Source organism: Rhopalosiphum maidis, chromosome 1 (assembly GCF_003676215.2).
Source record: "Rhopalosiphum maidis isolate BTI-1 chromosome 1, ASM367621v3, whole genome shotgun sequence".
NCBI classification, from domain to species: domain Eukaryota; kingdom Metazoa; phylum Arthropoda; class Insecta; order Hemiptera; family Aphididae; genus Rhopalosiphum; species Rhopalosiphum maidis.
In genome coordinates, this window is record NC_040877.1 from 67031797 (window position 1) to 67055018 (window position 23222).

General features: G+C 25.0%; 2 protein-coding genes across 3 annotated transcripts; both read left to right on the forward strand.

Annotated features, from left to right (window-relative positions):
• Positions 1-189: 189 nt before the first annotated feature.
• On the forward strand, positions 190-9321 carry LOC113559182 (elongation factor 1-delta). 2 transcript variants are annotated; one of them, XM_026964812.1, is made up of 11 exons: positions 190-327; positions 1333-1430; positions 3512-3598; positions 4181-4244; positions 4331-4404; positions 5019-5052; positions 5121-5284; positions 5891-5960; positions 6778-6903; positions 8281-8396; positions 9213-9321. In XM_026964812.1, the coding sequence occupies exons 2-11, from the start codon at positions 1338-1340 to the stop codon at positions 9249-9251; spliced, it is 867 nt and encodes a 288-aa protein (XP_026820613.1). In that variant the 5' UTR covers positions 190-327; positions 1333-1337; the 3' UTR covers positions 9252-9321. The 2 variants fall into 2 exon arrangements, with proteins under 2 accessions (XP_026820613.1, XP_026820618.1); XM_026964817.1 differs by lacking the exon at positions 3512-3598.
• Positions 9322-15258: 5937 nt separating this feature from the next.
• Positions 15259-22281, forward strand: LOC113559175. The gene is made up of 7 exons (XM_026964808.1): positions 15259-15663; positions 17736-18932; positions 19379-19437; positions 19902-20406; positions 21227-21381; positions 21454-21594; positions 22105-22281. Exons 2-7 carry the CDS (start codon positions 18092-18094, stop codon positions 22264-22266), a joined length of 1863 nt encoding a protein of 620 aa, XP_026820609.1. The 5' UTR covers positions 15259-15663; positions 17736-18091; the 3' UTR covers positions 22267-22281.
• Positions 22282-23222: the final 941 nt, after the last annotated feature.

The following is a 23222-nucleotide window of genomic DNA, read 5'->3' on the forward strand; positions in this document are numbered from 1 at the left end:
CCACTACTCCGCTTGTGTAAACTTTAAATCTATTCTGTGATTTTACATAAAAAATTAAAATTATAATAATTACATTTGAATTATTGAGTAATATGATATATTTAAATATATAAAATGATCTAAGAATATACGTTATCTTCATATACTGAACTTAGAAACAGTTTTTATTCTAATTTTTGATAAGAAAATCATTTCAGTTATTAACGTTCCTAGATTCATTCTTTTACTTTTTTACAAGTTTCAAAAACGTGTCGTCTTAAGCTTTTTGGACTTAAAAGAAATTTTTTTGTAGTTTCTTCATCTCAGTTTTCAAATCAAATCTTAAAAGTAAGTATAACATTTAATAATCAAATGAAATAAGACGGTGGCGTGCGTATCTAGAGGAGAGAACCCCTGGTGTCTGCGTCTGGTCATTTACCGACATTAAGTGATCGAGGCCTTAAGAGTTGTAAAGACCTGGGTCAGAGACCCGTATTATATTTATTATTAGGTATCAAAAAAAAAAAAAAAAATACAAAAATACAAAAATAATAATTTTCTAAATTATGTAATTACAAGTACGTTATACCCTGTGTACCTAACTTAACCTGTACTCGTACTATGCATTGTATGTTGACTCTATCTAGATTCTAGATGATAATTACTAGCTTCAAAATTATGTAATAAAAATCTTAAATGAGGCTTTTAATAATATTCATATATTTAAATTTGCTAATAGGTTAAATCAGTATTCATTTTAACAAAAAAATACAGTGTAAAAGGGATTCTTCTGAAAATACAATTTGCTTTATTATGCAATATTGAGCATAAATATGGGGATAACATTTTGTTAATAATACAATTTCTTGTGTTAAGTTAATACATATATACATATATAATGTAGTTTATAACATTGCATTTGTGAGTACAGATGATTAATAATAAGGTTGGTCAAACCCATTAAAATTGTTATTTTTATAATTTAAAAGTAAATAATTAGATTTTGTAATAAACAATAATTGAATAATTTAGGTAATAGCCATCTATTATTACATACTTTCATATGATGTTATTATGTTAAGATTATTTTATTTTATTTTAGTTTTATAAAAACAAATTGAACTAATATCTATCTCTTTGTTTCTACTTATCATGTTTGGAGGAGTCTAAATAAAAAAGGGATTTTTAAAATCTGTATGTGCCAACTACAGTTCAGGACTGCGTGGCTTTGATAGGGGAAGATAAATTCTTGTAGAAATAAACTCCTTCACTTTAAAAAATAGTTAATAACCTAAGTATTTACTTCCATAACATTAGATTATATTTCTTATAAACCTAATTTTTTTTTTCTAGATAAAATGGCGTTGGAGATTTTAGCTCAAGAAAAAGTGTGGCTCGATAAATCAAAATATGCTGATGCAGAACGTGTGTTTTATGAAAAACAGTCAAAGGTAAATGATATTTTTTAGTATTTTAATCAATATAATACATCTATTTTTGTATTATAATCATCTAATATTCAATCGCCTAAAATTAATTAATTTTTTGTTTAATTTTACTAATATTGGGTTATTGCTTTTAAATATTTTTGTTTTTCATTAATATTTTATTGGTGTATTTGGTTACAGTTATTATAATTGTCTATACTGGAAGACACTACATATATAAAAAGCTTGTTTATATTTTTTTTAAATCATACTATTAACCTAATTTATGTTGAGTTGGCTGCTTTATATGTATTAAGTTTTATAACTAATTCTGTTATTATAATCAACTTTTAGAATAAGGTGAAAAAAACTTAATTGTGGTGCTAAATCATATGGTACAACAATATTAGTAAGTGCATGCTTTAAAATTGTCGAGCGTATCAATGAGACCACAAATACATAGCAAGACACTGGGCACTTACTACTTGGCCACACTGCAAAGCCTGGAATACATTTTTTTTTTTTTTGCTTTTACTTATTAAATTACATTTCTAACAAAAATTTGAGTCAGTTAATTATAATTTTCTCTTGCTGTGTTCTTTATAATTTAACTAACTTATTCTATGTTTATTAAGTCAATATTACCCCTATGATCCTATTTTCAAAACTAGTTATTTTATCATCAGTAGTAAATTAAGACAAATAATGATTTAAATATTGGGGTTTTAAACGCTGTTCAACTTAAAACTCCAGGGAATCAAATATATAAATTTTTTCAAGTTAAAATTATAATTTGATTATGACCAGTTTTCGTTTAAACTGAAGTCGAGCTACATTCACATCCGTAGAAGTCGACCATTTGTATGACTACCATGACTAAATGGTATAGTTTATCCATTTTTAGACATGAGTTAACTGCTGAGTTGTCTTAACATGACTAGAGTATTATTTGCAGTGTAACTAAAATCTGTAATCTTGTTTTTTTACACGAACAAAATGTCCTAAAACCTGGGTTTTACTTATAAATTACAAGTACTAATAAAATATTAATTTATTAAGTCCCTAGTCTCCTCTTATTTATCTAAATGCTTGGTCATATACACAAGTTTAAAAAAAAAAATCTCATCTGACTTTGGAAATTAAAACTAAACTTTAAATTATAACTAAAAACTCAAATATATATTTTAGTAGTTTGTTTTGAAAAAAAAAAAAATTTATCAATGTTTTTAAGAATGGGACTTATTTTAAGTTAATATAGTAGGTTTAAATACATATTTTTATAATAATTAATGCAATATTTTTGAAAAATAATTATACCGACCTATCATAATACTAAAAGTAAAATTAATTTCTTTGCTATATCAAAAAACATATGATTAAATATACTTGATGGTATAGGCTTCTGATCAATTGTCTCCGCTCAGAATCGTTTTTTTATATACAGCTATGTATCATTAAATTCAAATTTAACACATCCGTAACAGTGTCCCACTCAACAACTTAAATATGGCAAAATGGTACTCACTACCAACCTTTATTAATTTTTTTTTATAAAATCACGTCATTTTACCATCATTGTGTTGATATATATTGCTAGGCTAGTGGTGAAGTGATAACAAATAAGTACAAAGTACCATAATACTTATAGTTATATTATTACCTTTATTATTTATTAAGAACTAATCACTAACATTAAAATTTTATTCCTGATAAAAATAAAAAATCTTTAAATATTAAGTGTATAATAATATTATGTTAAGTTGTATCGAGTTTGTCTAGTTGAAATAGTTTAAATAAATAAAGTTTCTATTAGCATTGTAGAAAGTAAAGTTGTTCTGTTTTTTTGTTTTGAGATTGTAAATATTTGTAGATTAACTAATACATTCTAAATTTAAAATAATTTTCATAACACTTATATTAAAGTATATTATCAAATTAATTTTACATATATATATACATTTTCAGTTAGAAGAATAGGATTAGTGATCATATTTATAATTAAAACTTAAATATATGTTGAAAGATATAAGTACCTACAACTTTATAATAATTTATGCTAATTTAATTATTTTATATGTAGTAGAATATTGGTTTTATTTTAATAGAATACCGGTTGTGAGGCCCCTGGCAAGAAAGTGCTGTTAGCTGAGATTGAAAAGGCTCGTCAAATTTTGCACGAGAAAGTTCTAAATGTAAGACAAACTCGTTAAAAATATAAATTATTCATACATATGGCTAAACTAACATTTCAGAATAATATCATATCATTGTATATAAGATTATAATTTAGCATTTAAGAGAGATTTTATTTCTGAATATTTTTAAATATCACAAAAATGTTTAATAACATAATATTTGATTCTTAAAAATATACTTTGTACAAATATTAGTTTTATTGGGATTTAAACTTCATTAATCATTTAATCACTTCATAACATTATGAAGTGCATAATAATATGTAGTTATAAAATATAATATATAACATCAATAAAATTAACTTGACTTATGGTAATTTCAAAGAAGCATACATTTATTTATATTCTTATTGAACTAGTTGTAGTTATATATTATATTTTTTACTAAATAAAAATAATGTTTGACATTTTGCTATGGATTTTAAGTTTAAAATATAAAAAATATTTTTGTTAAAAGTATATTCAGACAAATACCATTGAATAAAATCTCTCACAATTTTTATGGCTTTTTTTTTCAATTACATTGTTAAAAAAGTAATAATTCTGGATTTATATATAAATTACTTTTTATTTATTTAGATTGGTGAATATGAATCATCTGTCATTTGTTCAAGGGATACAGAAAGTTCCAATGCAATTAATGGTAATTAATCAAAATTTTAGTTTTAGATTTAAATATATGTTTTTATTTAAAATTATTAATATTAATGATTTTGAACTATATTATAGCCATTGCTGATTTGAAAAATGCTTTTCAAAAGTTGGAAGTTCGTGTTAGTGTATTGGAAGGAAAATCTCCAAGTGTAAGTATTTCTTAAATTAAATATAATTATAACTAATTAAATTTGAAGTAAAAATTATGAAAGAATTTAAAATTAATTTGTTAGATCAATTTAGTAAACTATAATTCCATAAAACAAGCTTATAACAAAATTAAAATAAAATAATTAAGGATTTCTACTGTTGTCTTGTAATATTGTTTTAAATTTGACTTAATAGAACACTACTCTCACTTGGGTTTTTTTTGTCTTTTTAATATACAACATAGAAAATTTGTGTTTTGTTATCTTTAATATAGTAGTAAATTTACCTATTATCAAAGTTAAATGTAAGACCATAGCATAAAAAAATATATACTTACAATAAACAATACTAATATTGCTATGTAGTTGTCAGATGATTTTAAACCCAAATATATGATATGAAATAATTGAAATCTAGAAGTGTTTAAAATAACCATGTTATCATAATATTTATTTAAATAATTCCGTAGATAAATGAAAGGACTCTAAGTCAATTATACTTTACATGAGTTTAAGTAAAGAAAACTCCATGTCAAGTATAGCTGTATGTGGTTGTGAACATGTCAATATTATTATTTTATATTCATACTGATCATATAAAATTTTTGTTTCAGAGTTCTTCAAGTAATTCAAGTTCATTGAATCAAGGTATTTAAATAATATTATTTAGTTTTATATGTTGTATATTATAGATATAATTTTGTTTTTGTATTTAGATATTGAACAATTACAAAGTCTTATGGCACAGTTAGAAGCTCGTGTTACATCATTAGAAACTAAAAAAACAGCACAGTCTTCTTCTAAACCAGAAGAAAAGGAAACACCAAAAAAAAATGATGAAGAAGACGATGATGTTGATTTGTTTGGATCAGATTCTGAAGTAAATATTTAACATTGATGAGTTAAAATAATTTTAAGTATTGTTTTTTATATAATCATATTTGGGTAGCTTCTCATTTAAATGAAAATAAAACTCACAGTTTTCATTGCATGATATAGAATAATATTGTCTAGAATGTATTGTTAGGTCAGATTTTAGTTTTAGTTTCATAATAAATTAATAACTAAATTTTAAAATGTCTATGTATTCAATTTAAAGTTGTATAATAGTGTACATTTTTAAGAGTACAACTTTATTTACAATGTATGTGAAAATTACAAGAACCATAAATTGTACTTATAGAAACAAAATTGAACACTCTGATTATAATATTCCAATTTTAAAAGTTAAAATCAGTATTATATTTTAAGAACAAATTATTATTTCAGAAAACTCCCCCAACATCTATTTGATAGAGTACACTTAATTTAATATTTAGATATGACTGTCTTGTTCATTCTAAAGATAAGAGTTGGAAAAAAAAAGTTATATATTATTTATATTCTGAGTTAGGTTGATATTTATAAAATCTAAATTTATGATTTTACTGTATTTCTACTTTGTGTGATGGATATAGTATAATTATTATATTAAAATAATTTTTAGGAAGAATCTGAAGAGGCAGCCAAACTTAAAGCCCAGAGGGTAGCTGAATATTCAGCTCGAAAATCTAAGAGTAAGCATTTATATATACAGAGTGATTACGTTATTGAACAACACTAATTTTAAAATCTATTAATATTTTTAATAAAAATGTTAGATGATTTCTAGTTAAAAAAAAAACAATACTTTTTATTGTTATAATTATAATTTTTTTAAAAGAAAATATGTTCTTAATTTTATATTCTGAAGCAGAATATTTTTTTAGAGTATTTAAATACTTAAAATTGATATTTAGATAAGCAGTTTATGAATTTAAAGTTAAGGTTAGCAGAGTGGAGAGGTATGATACTCATCCAAATGATTTCCAGTGGAGGCCAACATGAATGGTTTCGCAGGCCACTTATAATGGTCTAAATATAATGATACCAAGAGCTAATATTTAAAATAATAATATATTATATTATAATAAGCAAATTTTAATTTAATAAATAAGACATGAGCCGCATCTGAAGATAATGAGAACCTTATGCGGCTCGCAAGCTGCAAGTTGGCCATCTCTTTGATAGTCTATTTCTTTGTTTACCTAAACTTAAAATATTTATAGCTCAAACTGCTCATCTGAATTTTAATTTTTATGTATCGAAATTCTCTGAAAAATATTCTACTTCAGAATATAAAATAAAAAAATTTATGTTGTCATTCAAAAAAGTAAAAATCTTAAAATGTATATTTTTATAAGGAATGTTTGTTTATTTCAATTGGAAATTAAGTCAAAAATTTTTTTTAAAAAAAAACATTAATAGATGTTGAAATAATAGGTGTTTGATAAATGAACTGCTTAGTATATTATTAATCAATATTAAATTTCTAATATATTTTAAAAATTTTAGAACCCACTCTTGTTGCAAAGTCAAACATCATATTGGACGTTAAGCCATGGGACGATGAAACTGATATGAAGGAGTTAGAAAAGGCAGTGCGCCAAGTTGCTACTGACGGTTTACTATGGGGAGCATGTAAGTTAAATATATACATTTTTATTAATCATAATTTCTAAAAATTCTCTTATCTCCAGAAATTATCAATTCTTATTTTTAAATCATCTTAAAAATTCTATATTTTTAAAAAAAATTAAGTATTTTATTATTCTGAATTTCATAATGTTAATACTAAATCAAAATATGATAAATTAATTTTTTACTTTTTTGACTACCAGTATGTCAAATGGTAACTGCATACAGTTATTTTTATGTTCTTATTGTTAAAATACAAAATTTTATTTTTTAATTAATCGTTAAAAAAGAATTCATACTACTACCGTGATTATTAAAATATCAAATAATTTTAAAAACCACTAAGACTATTTTATGAGTATTTTGTGTCTTAAAAAATGAATACAAAATATATACTACCTTTGTGGTGTAAGTCTTATTATAAATCTTTATGATTATTTTATTACTTGCCTATGATCTCAAATAAATTATAATATTAGCCATAAATTTAAATTTAAAAAAAGAAAGTTTTAAGTATAGGGACTATTGTTTAACTTTAGTTTACATTGTAATAAGACAATAAGTTGTTAATATATTATATTTGGCAATAGTTATCATATATAGAAAAACGTTATTGTTTTAGATAAGAGTTTAGTTTAAGCCACGATTTAAGATAGTATGGTTGCCTGACGATCTATGATAAGAACGTTTTAAACGTCAACCAAATTCAATAACTAGAACAGTTGGAATATTGTACACTAGTGCTTGCGAAATGATGTGTACCGATTATGATTTAAGAATAGTAGCCCGCCAGCACGGTATTTTAGCTTATAGGCTATAGCCACTATTTCATTCAAGCGCTAGTAGTGCATTTTCCAGTTGTTTTTAATAGTGATTTCGGTAGACACTTTATAATGATTTGTCGGGCAACTATACTATCTTAAATTGTGGTTTAAACTATGAAGTATGTTTCTTAATTTTTTTTTCAATTAGAGGGATAAATTTCCAGTTTTTAAAGGTTTGGTACAAAAGTTTGATCCTACCATAAAAATTATTGATAGCAACACATTAGTAAATAGTTTTAATTTAATTAAGTTAATAATTAATCATATTAAAATATTTTATTTGAGGATAGAACTTTTATTTATTTATCATATGGCTAGGAAAGTACTTTAACACTTGTTATAGAATTTACAAATTTGTTAGTAAATTTTAACATACTTTCTTATGTTATCCAAATTATGATAAATATATGTATAAAATAGATACAATAAAAATACATAAAACAATGTAACTACTTATTAATTAGTTGCAGTAGGTACTTACTAAATTATTAAAATATTGTGTTTGTTATCTCAAACTTTAAAAATGTGTTTCACATAATTAAATTTATTATTTTAGCTAAGCTGGTTCCATTAGCTTATGGAATACATAAGCTTCAAATCAGTTGTGTTGTTGAAGATGAAAAAGTATCAATTGATTGGTTACAAGAAACATTACAAGAAATTGAAGATTTTGTACGTATTATACTTTTCATCATAGGCGCAATTTGAGTTTTAAATTTGAGGGCTATTATAATTTGTATATATGTACTGTGTGTATGCTCCCTGAGATATATAAAGGTGGAATGGGATATATTAATAACCATTTTGGGAGCTTAACCCCCAAGCCCCCTCAAACTGCGCTTATGCTTTTTATACTACATTAGTGATGTGTTATAAACCATTTGATTTAAACCTAAATTAACTCAGTGTTTGATTTGTTTCTATAATCAAACTTATATAAATTTGACTAAGTTTGTTTTCAAGAATGATAATCAATTATTTGTTTTACTATTATTGTTATCTTATTAATTAACGTGTTGAGTGCTTCTTAGTTCTCGACACACATGACTAATTGTCAACATCGAACGGCTCTACTAATAAAACTAACTAATTAAATATATAGAAAAATGGAAACATGGCTTTGACAACTAAGTGAATTATAAAGCTGTGAAGATGTCTATAAAATGTGTTGTGTTAATAAATGTTCATGGAAACAATGTCACAATTGTCTTTTACCTGTCAATCAAGGAATTTGGCATCTGAAATAAAAGTTTTAATTTTTAAACTATTTTCTGGTTAAATATACAATTTTAATAGCTGAGTTTAGTTTGGGTTCAAATAAAACATTTAAAGTTTAATTTAGTTTAAATTAAAAATGTTTGGATTAGATTTTGTTTGATTTTGTTCAAACATTATGGTTTATAACATCACTAGTTTAGTTATATTCAAGTTATAGTGTTACAGTATCTTGTTTTATTATTTCTACTACAATTTTTTTATTTTTTTTAGATTCAAAGTGTTGACATAGCAGCTTTCAACAAAATTTAAAATTGGAAATTATTTTGATTTACTCAATACACTTAAGATGAAATAATAAAAAATTGTGAAACATAAATAATCATTATTTGTATTTTTTTCAAACCATTTGATTTAAATATGAAATCTGATTTTGATATCTATGTATAACGTTGTTAAGTTAATATTAATTAATATATTAATATTAATACTTAATAAATATGAAACATTTTATCTAATACATTATTCAAATTAAATTTGAAAAGTTATTCAATTACTTTTTAGTAAGAAATAACTTTATAATAATTATGTAACAAACAAATAAATATTATACAAGTAAACTATAATCATTAATTGCCAAAAAATATTGGTTTAAATAGTGCATTATTATATTGGCATAATTTAAACAAATTATTACTTATTACTTTTGTTACCTACTTTACTACTCAACACTACCTAACTGGCTATTATAAATTACAAAAAATGATACATATATCCTGATCATTTTGAAAAAAATTACTTAAATGCTGTTGATTCCAAATCACTAGTCATTCTTAATGCTGTTTTTATTGAATATTTAAGTAATTAATTTATCAAATTCAACAGTCTAAATGTGTAAGCAACAGGGACATCAATACATAATATCTGTACCTATTTGTAAAATATTAATATAATGAATTATAATATAACAAAAATATATATTGTTCACTATATAAATTAATTAGAAAGTCAGTAACTGAAATTCGAAATATAACGCAGACATTGTAGTACAATTTTTCAATGTAATATTATATGACTAATAGCCACAAATATCATTTAAAAAAGAATAAGTACATATATTTTGAAGCATATTTGTACTATTATAAATTAACAAATGCATGCATATTTATTATTACTTTTTAAGTTCATCTAGTACCGATTCCTAACTCATCTATTATACTAATAAAACTGCACTACAGTCTACAACACCTGCATTATATTTCGAATTACAGCTACTGACTTTCCAATTAATTCATATATGTATACACAACACGTTGCATTATAAATACATTTTATATTTCAAATTTTTAAATCAACTTGTAAGCGATTTACTTGATATCGTGCCAACCAAAAAATCAAGAGACTAAAATTGTTGAAAGTAAATTTAACTTTATTACAATTTACAGATAAAGACGTATTCTCAATGTTTTTCTCTGGGACAGGGGTTTAGGAAACAAAATTACACACGTGTAATGTTTGGCAGGTTTTTTCTTCAGATTGAATTTTTATTTAGACTGCCTTTTCTATAAAATCAATTTAGTGATTTTAGGTATATTTTATGAATAACTACATTTTTATTTACATCAAACATCTTTTCTCTTTCGTTAAAAAATATTGAATAGTTATTTAATACATAATTGGTCCAATATAGCTTTCGGTTTTGATATTCATTGTACTATAATTTCGATTTGTAATTTTGTTTTAACAGCAGGTTCAATTATAACTAAATAGAGTTTATTCAGCAATAAAACCTGGGCTACATAATGAAAATACTTTAGCGATATCTATGTATTTTATAAATCTTCAGCAGCTTACAAATTTATGAGAAAAAATAATATTATTTTACCAAGTGTAACATTTTATAAATGGCTTAAAGCCCTACGATACACTACAGATTTTATTCCAGAATGCATGACTCAATTGAAAATTATGTGTAAAACTATGTCATTACAAGAAAGAAAATGTCTAGTAATGATAGATGGAATGTCAATTAAATATTGTTTAAAATCAAAATTTCTTGGTATGTTTCCATCACGAACGTTCTAGCTCTGCGACTGGTTATTTCAGGATCTAAAATATACCGGTTTTGTTGATCCGTTTAAAACTTCGGCCGATACTTGCATAGGTATGCACTCAGATGCAGTTCCTTCAGTTGCACTAAATGTAATGTACATATTTGGCATCGAACAATATGGTTTCCTTGTTGGACCTACGAAGTCACCTCTTGCCACATCCGGTTCGGTCGGACCCACAGAGGCTAGCCGTGCCGATGCCGATGACGACAATCGGATTTCCATTCCATCACCGGCACCACACATCACTGGCCACTGCAATATTTAGCATTGATGCTGCATATATTCTCGCTGTCAAACCTGAAAAATCTCTATTTACTTTTTCGGTCTGATCGCATGCGGATGGTTTGACTGACACCGACAGCATTGCCTACTCGGTCCCCAGCAGACGCCGTTCGGATCCTAACGTTGGATGTAATATTATTTTGCATAATAATGTAGTATAATATATATAGTTTAACGATAAATGTATGCTTAATACTTTAATAACAGAATATGTTATTCGACGTATTCTTCGTAATAGCAACACGCCAATACCGTAGCAATAATAAACTGTGCGACAGAAACGAATATTATGTATTTCAACACAATATACATATAGATATAGTTGTCAATAGCAGTAGCCAGCAATAGATGTTTATACAATTTATTTGTATATTTGTTTCTAAATGTACAAAAAAAGCATATTTAATTTAAATATAACAGTCAAACTCAAAATAATATAACTTAAGTCTAAAAACTCTTTAAAGTAATTAATACTATTTTATATATTAATAAATAATAATGATCTACAATTTGTTTATTTACTTACACATTTGTAACATTAAATTATAAGGGGGAGGAAACGGAGGGGCAAAATCAAATGTTGGGGGGCATTTGTCCACGCTTTCCCCGTGTAGTGCCACCTCTGGATGCAACACATGCATGCCCAATACAACGCACGTGACGCTTCGCCACACTATCGCGGTAAAACGTCGCCGGTGGTTTCTAGGGGTGTTGCACCCGGATCAAGACAATAACTGACAAGTTCGCCAAAACTCACCACATCTTTAGTCTGCAAGACTTCGTGTACCACAATTTCGGCGTCGTCTCGCGGCCCGCCTTCATCATTTTCTGGCTTTCCTTTTTCGGAATTTTCGTCGGTTTGCAGCAGTGATTCGGACGATGTCTCTCCTAACCTTATTATTAGCTTGAAACTAGAGGGAACTTAGTGGAGTCTTAGACCCCCAAAATGTATTTTATTCCCTCACATTTTATTGGTTATTTAAAATTTAATAATAATTAAAGTATAAGATAGTGAGATGCATCTTATATTCTTATGCAATATTATGTAGAGAATTATATTATTATAATAGAATTATTCAAAAGTAAATTGCATAAATAAAAAATATTTAAAGATTATTTTGCAAATTTGCAATATGTAATTTAATAAATATTATGCGGGTATGTAGCAGCAACCAGCGACCAGTGGTGGTCACCATCCAATATTTTAGTTTTTAATGATTAAAAATGGACAAAAAAAAAACTTATTTAGTATTTTTAATATACCGAAAAAAGTATCCGTACTCCTACAGTAGTTGTTATTATTGAAATAAAATAATCAGACGATCCACCTAATTTTTTGAAAATCATAAAAGTCTTCCTAATATCTTAGACTTAGTTGCGTCAATTACACGGGCCCGTTTATTTTCCAAACACTATTATTATTATTTATTGATAGTTGTAGTAATTGTAATATTATAATAATTCATCGAATATTTTGATTCTTATTATACTAGTTTTAAACTTTTAGGTGGTCTTTTTTATTTTATTTTTTTATATACTATTATATTTCATTCAATTTAACTCTAAGAACACATTTTTCCAATAATAAAAATATTGACTATGACCAGGCGACGAGCAGACAGCAGTACACATATTATTACTCGTATTATTATAATGTAATTATGCTATAATTTAATAAATACTGCTAGTATATTTTATAATATTATGTATATTTTATTACCATGACCCAAACAATTATTTTTTTATTTAACATATTAAAATAAGATATTCGTAAAAGTGAATATATGATTAATAACAACATTTATGACACCCCAATTCTATTTGAATAAACACTTAATGTTGGTACATACATTATAATACACACATTAGATTTTTATAAAACAAATTATGGAACAAATGCAGTTTAGTTCTTGCACGATTTTTTTGATTTTTTTCTTTCTAAAATGTATGTTTTAAAGTACTTAATTCAAAAGTCTAATTCAAAAATTCTTGCAGATCATTATTTTGGAAGTTATATCTTTCCAAAGTTTACGTATTAGATTGTTGCCTCTTGGCTCTTATTAATTTTTTTTGTTGCTTATTATAATATTAGTATTAGTAGTTTTGAAGAAAAATTTAGATTATACTTAGATTATTATATTTAACGATTTTTAAAAGGCAATACAACTAATAAATAATAATGTTTCATTTTCGTGAATAAATCCTTCATAATAATAAAAAAAATTAACACAATATCACAACTCGATATCATAATATTCCAGTGGTTTGTTTTGTTATACAAATCAACTATTTTATACAAATAGTTGAATGATATACCATCTCATTTCTTCTTCAATGAACTCCATTTTCAATAGTTTATTTGTTTTTATGTTTGCAAGAGTCGAAAATCCTTGTTCACATAAATATTACGTCGAAAAATTCAGTAATACTTTTTGAGTATTTTTGCGAATTTTAGCGTGCATTTTTTACCATGAACCTAAAATTCATTTAATGGAACATTTTTGTATTTTTATAAAAGAGTTCGATTTTTTCGTATTTTAGTGAATTCTTCTTCTTCAAGGCTGAATTCAATTAAACTCATATTATAGTCTAGTCTGTGATATTACTAATAGCGCTATATTTTTAATGAAATCGTTTTATCTTAACAAATATATTTCAAATAATTTCACAGCACCCTAAATTTAAAGTTCGCGACACTGGTTGGGAACATCTTGTTAAACTAAACAAAATGTTTTGAGTTAGGCATTTTTTTTATGTATAGCCAGTCTTATATTTAAATGGTCCTCCACTAGATGAATAGGAACCAATAAATTACTTATATTAGTAGTGGTTTCATCTTTTATGCATTTCATTCAATATTTCAATTAGATGTTGTATATTAAAAATGTATATATTCGAGTGAAGCGTCAAACGATAAACAATTAGAAATTCGTTTAGTATGTGACCTACCGATCGAAAATCGAGTTTAGTAAGTGACCTACCAAAACCATTACCACAAAATAACGAAACTAATTTACAAAGGGGCGTATACAAGAGGGTTTTAGGGGTTCAACTCCCCCTGAAATGTATAGTTGGTACGGGCATTGATTTTGATAGTATAGTTAATTGGAATATAAGAATGGAAATTATTTTTTTAATTCCCTTTGAAATTAATTTACGCCACTGATAATTTATGCCATAAATGTCATGGTGAAACAAAAATGTAGGTACACGAGGAAAAAAATGGCTACAGGTGAAATTCCAGAAATCAGCACTATACGATGTATCACATGTTCATGGGAAATTGGGGAGTATTAAAAACTATAATTCTACGAAAAATGCATGGAACATCAGCTGAAATGTTGCAACGTCATTTAATTGAGACATGGTACCGATCTATTAACAGGCAAGATACAATTTTTTTAATTTTTTAAGTGATATACAAAAAGTGTATTGCCAAAAATAATTTTATGACATTTTTTTACACTGATATTTTAATGACTGATATTGAATGTAATACGTAATCTACATGTAATAATAAAATAACTTAATTATTTTATGATTTTTAATATGACTGCTTTTTAATTATTTATATACGCATACAAAACGAATATCCTATACGGCGGGTCACGCGTTCGGTAGGTCACATACTAAACGAATACCAACAATTTTTTTAACTTAAATGATTAGATTATATTATTGACAATATAGACACTTAAAGATTAGGTTTAACCTAACCTAAGACTTCCTAACTGGCAGCCGCGTCAAGAAGGCATATGTCGACCCATGAATATTTTTAGCAATACCACGGAATAGATCAAATACACCACTGGCTATTCCCAATTAACTAAATCTAAAAATAGCACATTTAATAAGTGACTTGTGATCATATCATTATTTTGCGCTGACATCCTCTTAAAGATAATATCTTAAATCATGTTTGTGATTGGGACTGTTGGAGTTAACCGTCGTACTCAATTACACGACACACGGTAGTTTCTTCACAAAATAGTAAATACCAATGTCCAATATTGCCATTGGTTGTTTTATAAGAGTGATATTAATTCTAGTCGACTTTTAGTCGGTCATTTTTGTGTGCTCAAAGCTCGTTAAAGTATTTTGTTTTTATTACGTTTTATTACTGTTTTAGTCAATCACGCTATCGTTTATGGCAAATTGTGTATTTCGCATGGTTACCATTCTTCAGTCATCAGTCCGGTAGACATTAACAATTAACATCAAAGACTAATAAGACCAAACAACTTGTTGTCAACAAGAAGTAACAGATATTTATTGATAATGTTAATTTTTATTTTTTCCCGAAAATTATATTCCGTTTGATTTCATCTGTAAGTATTACATTTGTATTAATAATCATAACAAAATAAGTGTAATGTAATAAATTATAATTAGTATGGTTGTATTATTTTTGTGTTGGAAATTTTGAAACACGTCAATTGTTTATTATTCAATTGTTTAAATCTCATATGTAATATGTACCTACATAGTAGTAATAGTACTTAAAATTAAAATAAATTATGTATGTAGCGATGTTTAATAAAAATGATATATTTAGGTTAGGTATACACATTTTGATTGTTTCACTGGCAAAAAGATAAATATTTAAATATTAATCTTTTTTCTGTGTAATATACAAACAAATGGTACATTAGTTCATTAGTATACACTATGCATCTTATTCTTATTTTGTGCTTATTATTTATGTCTTTATATATTTAAGGCAGTCATATATTTTTATTCACGAGTAGGTTGTGATTTAATGGGGATGAGCTGGAACCTGCAATGCAGTGAATACTAATTTTTAGACTTTTATAACTACATTTTAATTTTGTCTCTTTGTTTTGATGTTGGTATTATTATAAGTATTTGATATTTTGTGTTATTACAATGAAATAGTAAATGGCTAATTTTTATAGATTATAATTATTATTGTATAAAATAATGATAATCTTATTACCTACCTTTGTTTAGAATTTAGAAGTGTTAGGGCCATATTTAACGGTTATTCTTAATTCAAATTATGAAGTGAATAGTGATTTATCTTCATTATTGAATTTGAAATTTGAAAAAAAAATATCACGCTCCACAGGTTTTACTATCTGATAGCTTATAGTGTTATTGGATGAATTGGAAAAGCTATATTTTGTCAGAATGTTGATTTATATTTTGTATTTATATATATTTGGTAAACTTCTCTATTGTTTCTCATTGTGTATTCTAAATTTTCTATTATTTTATCAATGATCATAGTCCATAGATAGTATTCAAAACAGCATAGTATTTTTCTTTTTACTATTATCAATTTTTCTTTATTGCCTTTCATAACTGACCACGTTTTGCAATTGTATGATAGAAATGGTCGAAGATAACTAGAGTACAATATTGATTGCATTTTTATAAGATAATAATTTAAACTTATAATTTCCCTAGTGTAAAATATACTTAATTAGTTAAAATAAAATGTTTAGCTTTATCTCAGTATGCGTATTTTTTGTATTTATATTAATTTCTAAATATTTAGTCAGTTACAGTGTGAAAATTGTAATTGTCGACTATTATGTATTAGGTCTGGTATGTTTCTAGTTCTTCTGTATATGACCCTATGGTTAATTTTCCATTTATATACTTAGGTGTTGTGATCAGTGAGTGGCATAGCCAGGGGTGTTTTTGGTGTGAAACCACCTCCCTTCGACCATATTTATATCAAAAATATAATAATGTTTATAATATAGGAATACAATCATTTGGTCGTGGTAAAATGTATTCACTATTCTGTTATGCTATATTTACACATTACTATGGTTTAAGCTACACTTTATCTTAAATAGTGCATACAGTGTTGTATTATTTTACTCATGTAGATAATATTTACACTACACCATCATATTATGTAATTTATATTATTGTTAACAATACTATTATTATTTATATTTTAAATATATTTGTAAAAAAGAAAAAAAATTATTTTAAATAAATATTTAGAAGTTAAACGTATATTATAATTTAAACAATTTATGAGTACATTTCAGAGAGTGTGAAAGTCTTCACTAGTTACATTTTATTACAACCCCTCTCCCCCCCCAAAAAAAAAAGAATTCTGGCCTTGATAAAGTTTGTTATTCTACTAATAATTTCCGTATGTGACTTACCAACTACCATGATATTATCCTCTATATAAGCAAGTAATATCTCGTTGCCTAGTAATTAAATATCCCGACAAACTGGTACAGTAATTTTAACTTTCTCCATTGCCAAGTTAAATAAATTTAGAGTTATTATATATTTAAAAGTATAGATAATAATAATAATGTATTATTAATCATATATTTTAATTAGCATATCTTGACTAATTATTCAATATCAACATTTCCATTTTAATAATTTAAATTTTAATTTGTAGGATGTTTATTATAGCCACAAAGCTTTGGAAAGCAGTTGTTATAATCCTTGGTTATATTGCTGGTGTGATGCCGTCTTTTAATGTTATTTCATTGACATTACTTATGAACATGTGAAGTATTGAAAACATAACTACTAGACAATTTTTATTCACTTGTTACCTGTATTTATCTACATGGTAAAAATTAAACTTCTGCACAAGTTGGTATATTTTCATCATTTTCAAGATAAAGTCAAGTATCAATTAAGTACTTTTATTGGGAATCTTTTTATTATATACATCTATAAACACAGCCACATTGTTATGTGTTAAGAAAGTTATGAAAAATTGATGAATTCCCAAGTCAATCACTGAATATGTCTAATTGTGAAGATTGTTTTATATGTAACACAATTGTTCAAATAGATTTATACAATGATATTAGTAAATTATTGGAAAAAGTTGAGCAGTTTGATAAGATAGACTCAAAATGTAATTCAAATCAGTATAAAAAAATAAATAAATTTGAGTGTCTTGTGTGTTTTTTTAAAACACACGAATTTAATAATTGGAAATGTCATATTATGTCATTATCTCATATGACAAATTGTCACAAAATTGAAAATCTGTATTCATACGTTTGTCAATATAGAAAATGTAAACTATTATTGTATGGACCCCAAAAGACTTTAATTAAACATAATATGGACACACATTCATTTAATGGTGATGTTTCTAGTATTTCAATTTTAATGGCCGAAGTAATGAAACGATATCTTGCAGCCAATCTAAAACCTTTATACTTCTGTTCTCATTGTAGAAAATTTACAGAAACACCAATTCATACTGATGTTGAATTATCGAACAAAACATTAAAAATTCCTATTGAATATTATTGCAGGTTTTGTAGGGTTACATTTTTATCTAACCATGACATGATTGATTATCATTTTTTAAGTGTAGAGCATATGACAATCAAGTGCTTTGATGAATTATGCTCAAAAACTAAGATAAACTCAAAACAAAAGACATTATTGGAACTATTAAAAGATACAAAAAATAGTTATAAAATGAAGAAAAAGGAAAATACAGAAATAAAAAGTTTTAGTATATATAACATACAAACCATAATACCAAATATAATGCAAAATATTCCAGTATCTCAAGAATATTATGATATCAAAAGTGAATACACACAAAATGTAGAATTAAATAAAAGTAAGTTTTATTTACAGTTAATTATTTTAACAGTAAACACTTATGGTCTTGAAAGTATTAACATTTTTGAAAATAAATTTTTTACATTTTTCATGATTTGAATTTATTATAAAACTACATTTTTAAAAAAATTATTTTAATTTTACAATTTTTTTATTGTTTTTATATTATAAATAAATTTTAATAATTTCTTATTTAAAAGCAAAATATTTTTTTGAAACCCCAAAAAAAGGAACAAGTTATTAATTAGTTAAAGTAAGTGAATATTTAAAATGAAGATAAAGTTTAAAAAAGGTTAATATTTTTTGAGATATAAGTGTTCACTATTTAAAGAATTACATAATAAATACAATGAACATTATTTGCTAGTGGTGTAATAATTTATAATTTAGAAATTATTATTTAAATTAAGTTGGAAAATATAGATCTATAATGTTTGATTTTAGGTCAAAAAAATCTTAGTATTGATGAAACAACATTCTTGGGCAATGGACAAACAGTTAAGGTATTAATATAATTTTATAAATTGTGTTTAGTGTATATTTTTAAACGAAGAGAATTACCATATTCTTATTATATTTTAAAAATCAACGCTTAACTTTATTTTTTATAAAATGTATTGAAATTTCAATTTTAATCATATCTTTCTGATTGAATTATTTTGTTACATTATTACATTTTATTACCTACTACCTACATAGGTGCATTTAAATTGGTTATAAGTGTTAATGTATTTAGTAAACTTTGGCAAACATGCTGATTCTGAGCATCTCTATGCAATTTCCTGTCGTAATAGAACTAGGTATTGATGGCAATGTGTTGTATGAGAATGTGTAGAACCGATTTTTGTTGAGTTACAATATGTTCTCTTGCTAGACAGAGTATAGTAATAGTTTTAATATTTTTGGTCAAGCGTGGAAATTAATTTAATTAATTGAAATAAAGGTATCACATTTATTTACTTTTCAGAAGCCTCTTCTAAACAATAATTTCCTTGAAAAATTGAATGATGATGTACAAAAAACCTGTGACAAATCTAATGAAAATATGAAGTTATCAAATCACAGTAAACACCGACCACAATACAGAAATTATTTCAAACATAAAATTAATTTATTGAAAAAATTGAGACAACATGAAGATCTTATCATGAAAACTTTGTCATACTATTGTGATGTATGTGATTTTATAACTGTAGAAAAGTATGTCTGGGATAAACACAATCAATCAGAGCATTCTGTAGATACATCAATAACTTACTGTTCTACGTGCTCTATGTTTGTTGGTGAAAATTACCAGGAACACAACCATACATTAGAACACAGTATTTCTTTGAACTTGTTGCAATTATTACAACCAGGAGAAGTATTAAAGGATAAAACTTCATTAATAAAATTGGTTGAAAGTGGTTCATCAGTTATAACTTCTATAAACCTAGAACAAAAAGAAAAAATTGAGTTAAACAGTTTTGAAGGTAATAATACAAAAAAAGAAATAATAATATTAGTCAAGAAGTTTCTTATATTTTATTAACTTTAATTGTCTATATTGTTAGATAATAAGCATTGTTTAAAATAACACTACATTTTTTATACATTTGTTTTTAAAATTTAAATTTATTATGATTGGAATCAACGTTTGTGTCTTTCTGGTAAATAAAAAATAAAAATCCATATACATTCAAAACAGGTGTTAGGAAACGCTGTACTAATGTAGTCTAATTTAATTTAAAGTTTAGTTGACATGAGTTATTTTCCTATTTGTCTAATTGGTGCTGACATATAGTAAAGTGTGAATTACTCAAATTAGCCTGTTAGTCATACTATGATCAATGAACAACTGCACTTAATTAATATTTTCTATTCAAACTAATTTTCTTTTTTAAGTATTTAAGAGCTGATAAACTTTTTAACAAATGATTATAATTTATTTAATATGATTAGAAGTTTATTTCCAAAATTATTTATAGAATAATATGAGCGCATGATATATTCATTTTAAGTATTAATCAACACAATTTATCTTATTAATAATACTTGATTGTCTTAAATTATTATTTGATAATATTTTTTTATTATGTTTTATAAACATAATCATAATTCATTATATTGATTTGTCTAATATAATTGAAAATTTAAATAAAATAAAATTCTAAATTTATATTGAGCCATTATGATTGATAAGACCAAAATGATATAACTAATGGCATAATTTACTATAACTAAGACTGGTTAACAATTTTTAAAAGATAAATTTTTTTGGAACTAGTTAATTTTGATTTATATTTGTTATAGAATCTAAAGATAATAGCAAAAACAATGATTGTTCTTTATTGAAAGAATCGAGTATAAATAAGGATAATCCAATGATTATGGAGGATGGTATATTGTTATTTGATAAATCTGAGAGTATATATGAACAAGAACAGGATGAGGCAAATATCTCAAATGTATTAATTTTATTTATTCACTTATTATTTGTTGTTGTACTATTAATTATGTGCATAATTTTATTATTTAAGGCAACAAAACTGATTCATAAAAAAATCGCAACATCAAATAATCAGTTAAACACATTGATAACTATTCCGTGTCAAGAAAATGTACTCGAGAAGGAGATGCCTGAAAAAATTGATCTTGTAAACGTGTTGACTGATGATTTGGTAAATAATTATATTTTTTATTTTACTAAAGAAGTATAAACAAAAATTCTATTTCAACCCTCAAACAAAAACAAAAAGATGAATTAAATATAAAGCTTGTACTATTTATATTTTAAAGGTTTAAGAAAGACATTATTAAATGAATGAGGATTAGTATAGGATAAGTTGGAACTTAGAAATATAATTTGTTTTGAAGATGAGTTAATAGTCGAAAGAACAGGATTGTTGATTAATATATTGGAGAAGACATAGTTGAGACTGATTAAACCCAAATTTGAATAATGGATTACGTAGCAAATTATGTCATTATAAATTATTAGTGTATGGCACAGTCTGAAACTATAGGTGAATCTGTTTAATGGGACAATTTTTTTAAAAAATTAGTGAAGGATTTTGAAGAATTTTCCATTTAAACTGTGTTTATGAGTTTCATACCAATATTACACCATACCAAAATTAAATTTTGATACTAATTATTAATTAATATTATACAATTTTTAATTTTAACAGAATTTTGAATACAAAAAAAATGGTAAACTTGATGAAGATCAGCTATATGGAGAGTATGTTATACAAAGGCTTAAAAACATTAAAGATATAACTATTAAACAACATGTCAAACTCGAGATAGATAATATATTTTATACTAAAATGAAACAAATGTCACTTTAGAATATAAAATAATATGTCCATTCAATGTAACAAGTTTTTAAATTTCTATTTATAACTTTTTTTTTAAACAATGTTATGATTTATAATACAAAAACAAGAGTTGAATAATTTATGTTTATTTAAAAATATATTAATTTAATTAACCATTCAATTTAAAAACATTATGATTATAAGATTACAATAAAAAGCATTAATTGTGGGTTTTTTAAATAAATTATTATTATTATTATTATTTATAGAAATAATTGTTCTATTCATTGCAATGGACAGACAAACTTTAAAAGTTTAAACTAGTCATATTCACATTAATTGTGTACAAATCTATGAAGTATAATAGGTACTCAATATAGTACAGTGTTCTTTTGACATACCTACTATATAAACCACAATGGGTCAAAACCATGATGTTTTATAGTTAACCATCTACCATCAGGGAATGGAACTGGATATATGGTGTTGTTATTAGGAATTTGTTGCCGATTTTGTTGAAATTTGAGAGGGAGATATTAATTTTTAAATTATATATATAATTTAGTATACATGTTTTAATTTCCTTTAAGTATTAAAAAGTTAAATTAGTCATGTGTCAGTATACTATACAAAGCTTTACGGTTTATGAAAATGGCTTGATCTAGTTTGTTTAGAAATTGGTTGGTGTCCTCTAATTTCCTTGACTGATTAATGAAAAATATCTCATCAACCTATTTATGGTTAAATTGGGAAGTCATCCTTGATATTAATTATAGCAAGGATTGTTAATATTTGATTAGGTACGAAGTACCTAATATGTATATTACTATAATAGTAATATGAACTCTGACTAACTTTTTTTTAATTTAACTAATGAACCAAAATGAATTAGCAATTATTTATTTTAGGTAATAATAATATTGTATATTATATGTATCTAATACACATTTTTAAATGTTTTTCTTGATAATAGTGATACATTTTTT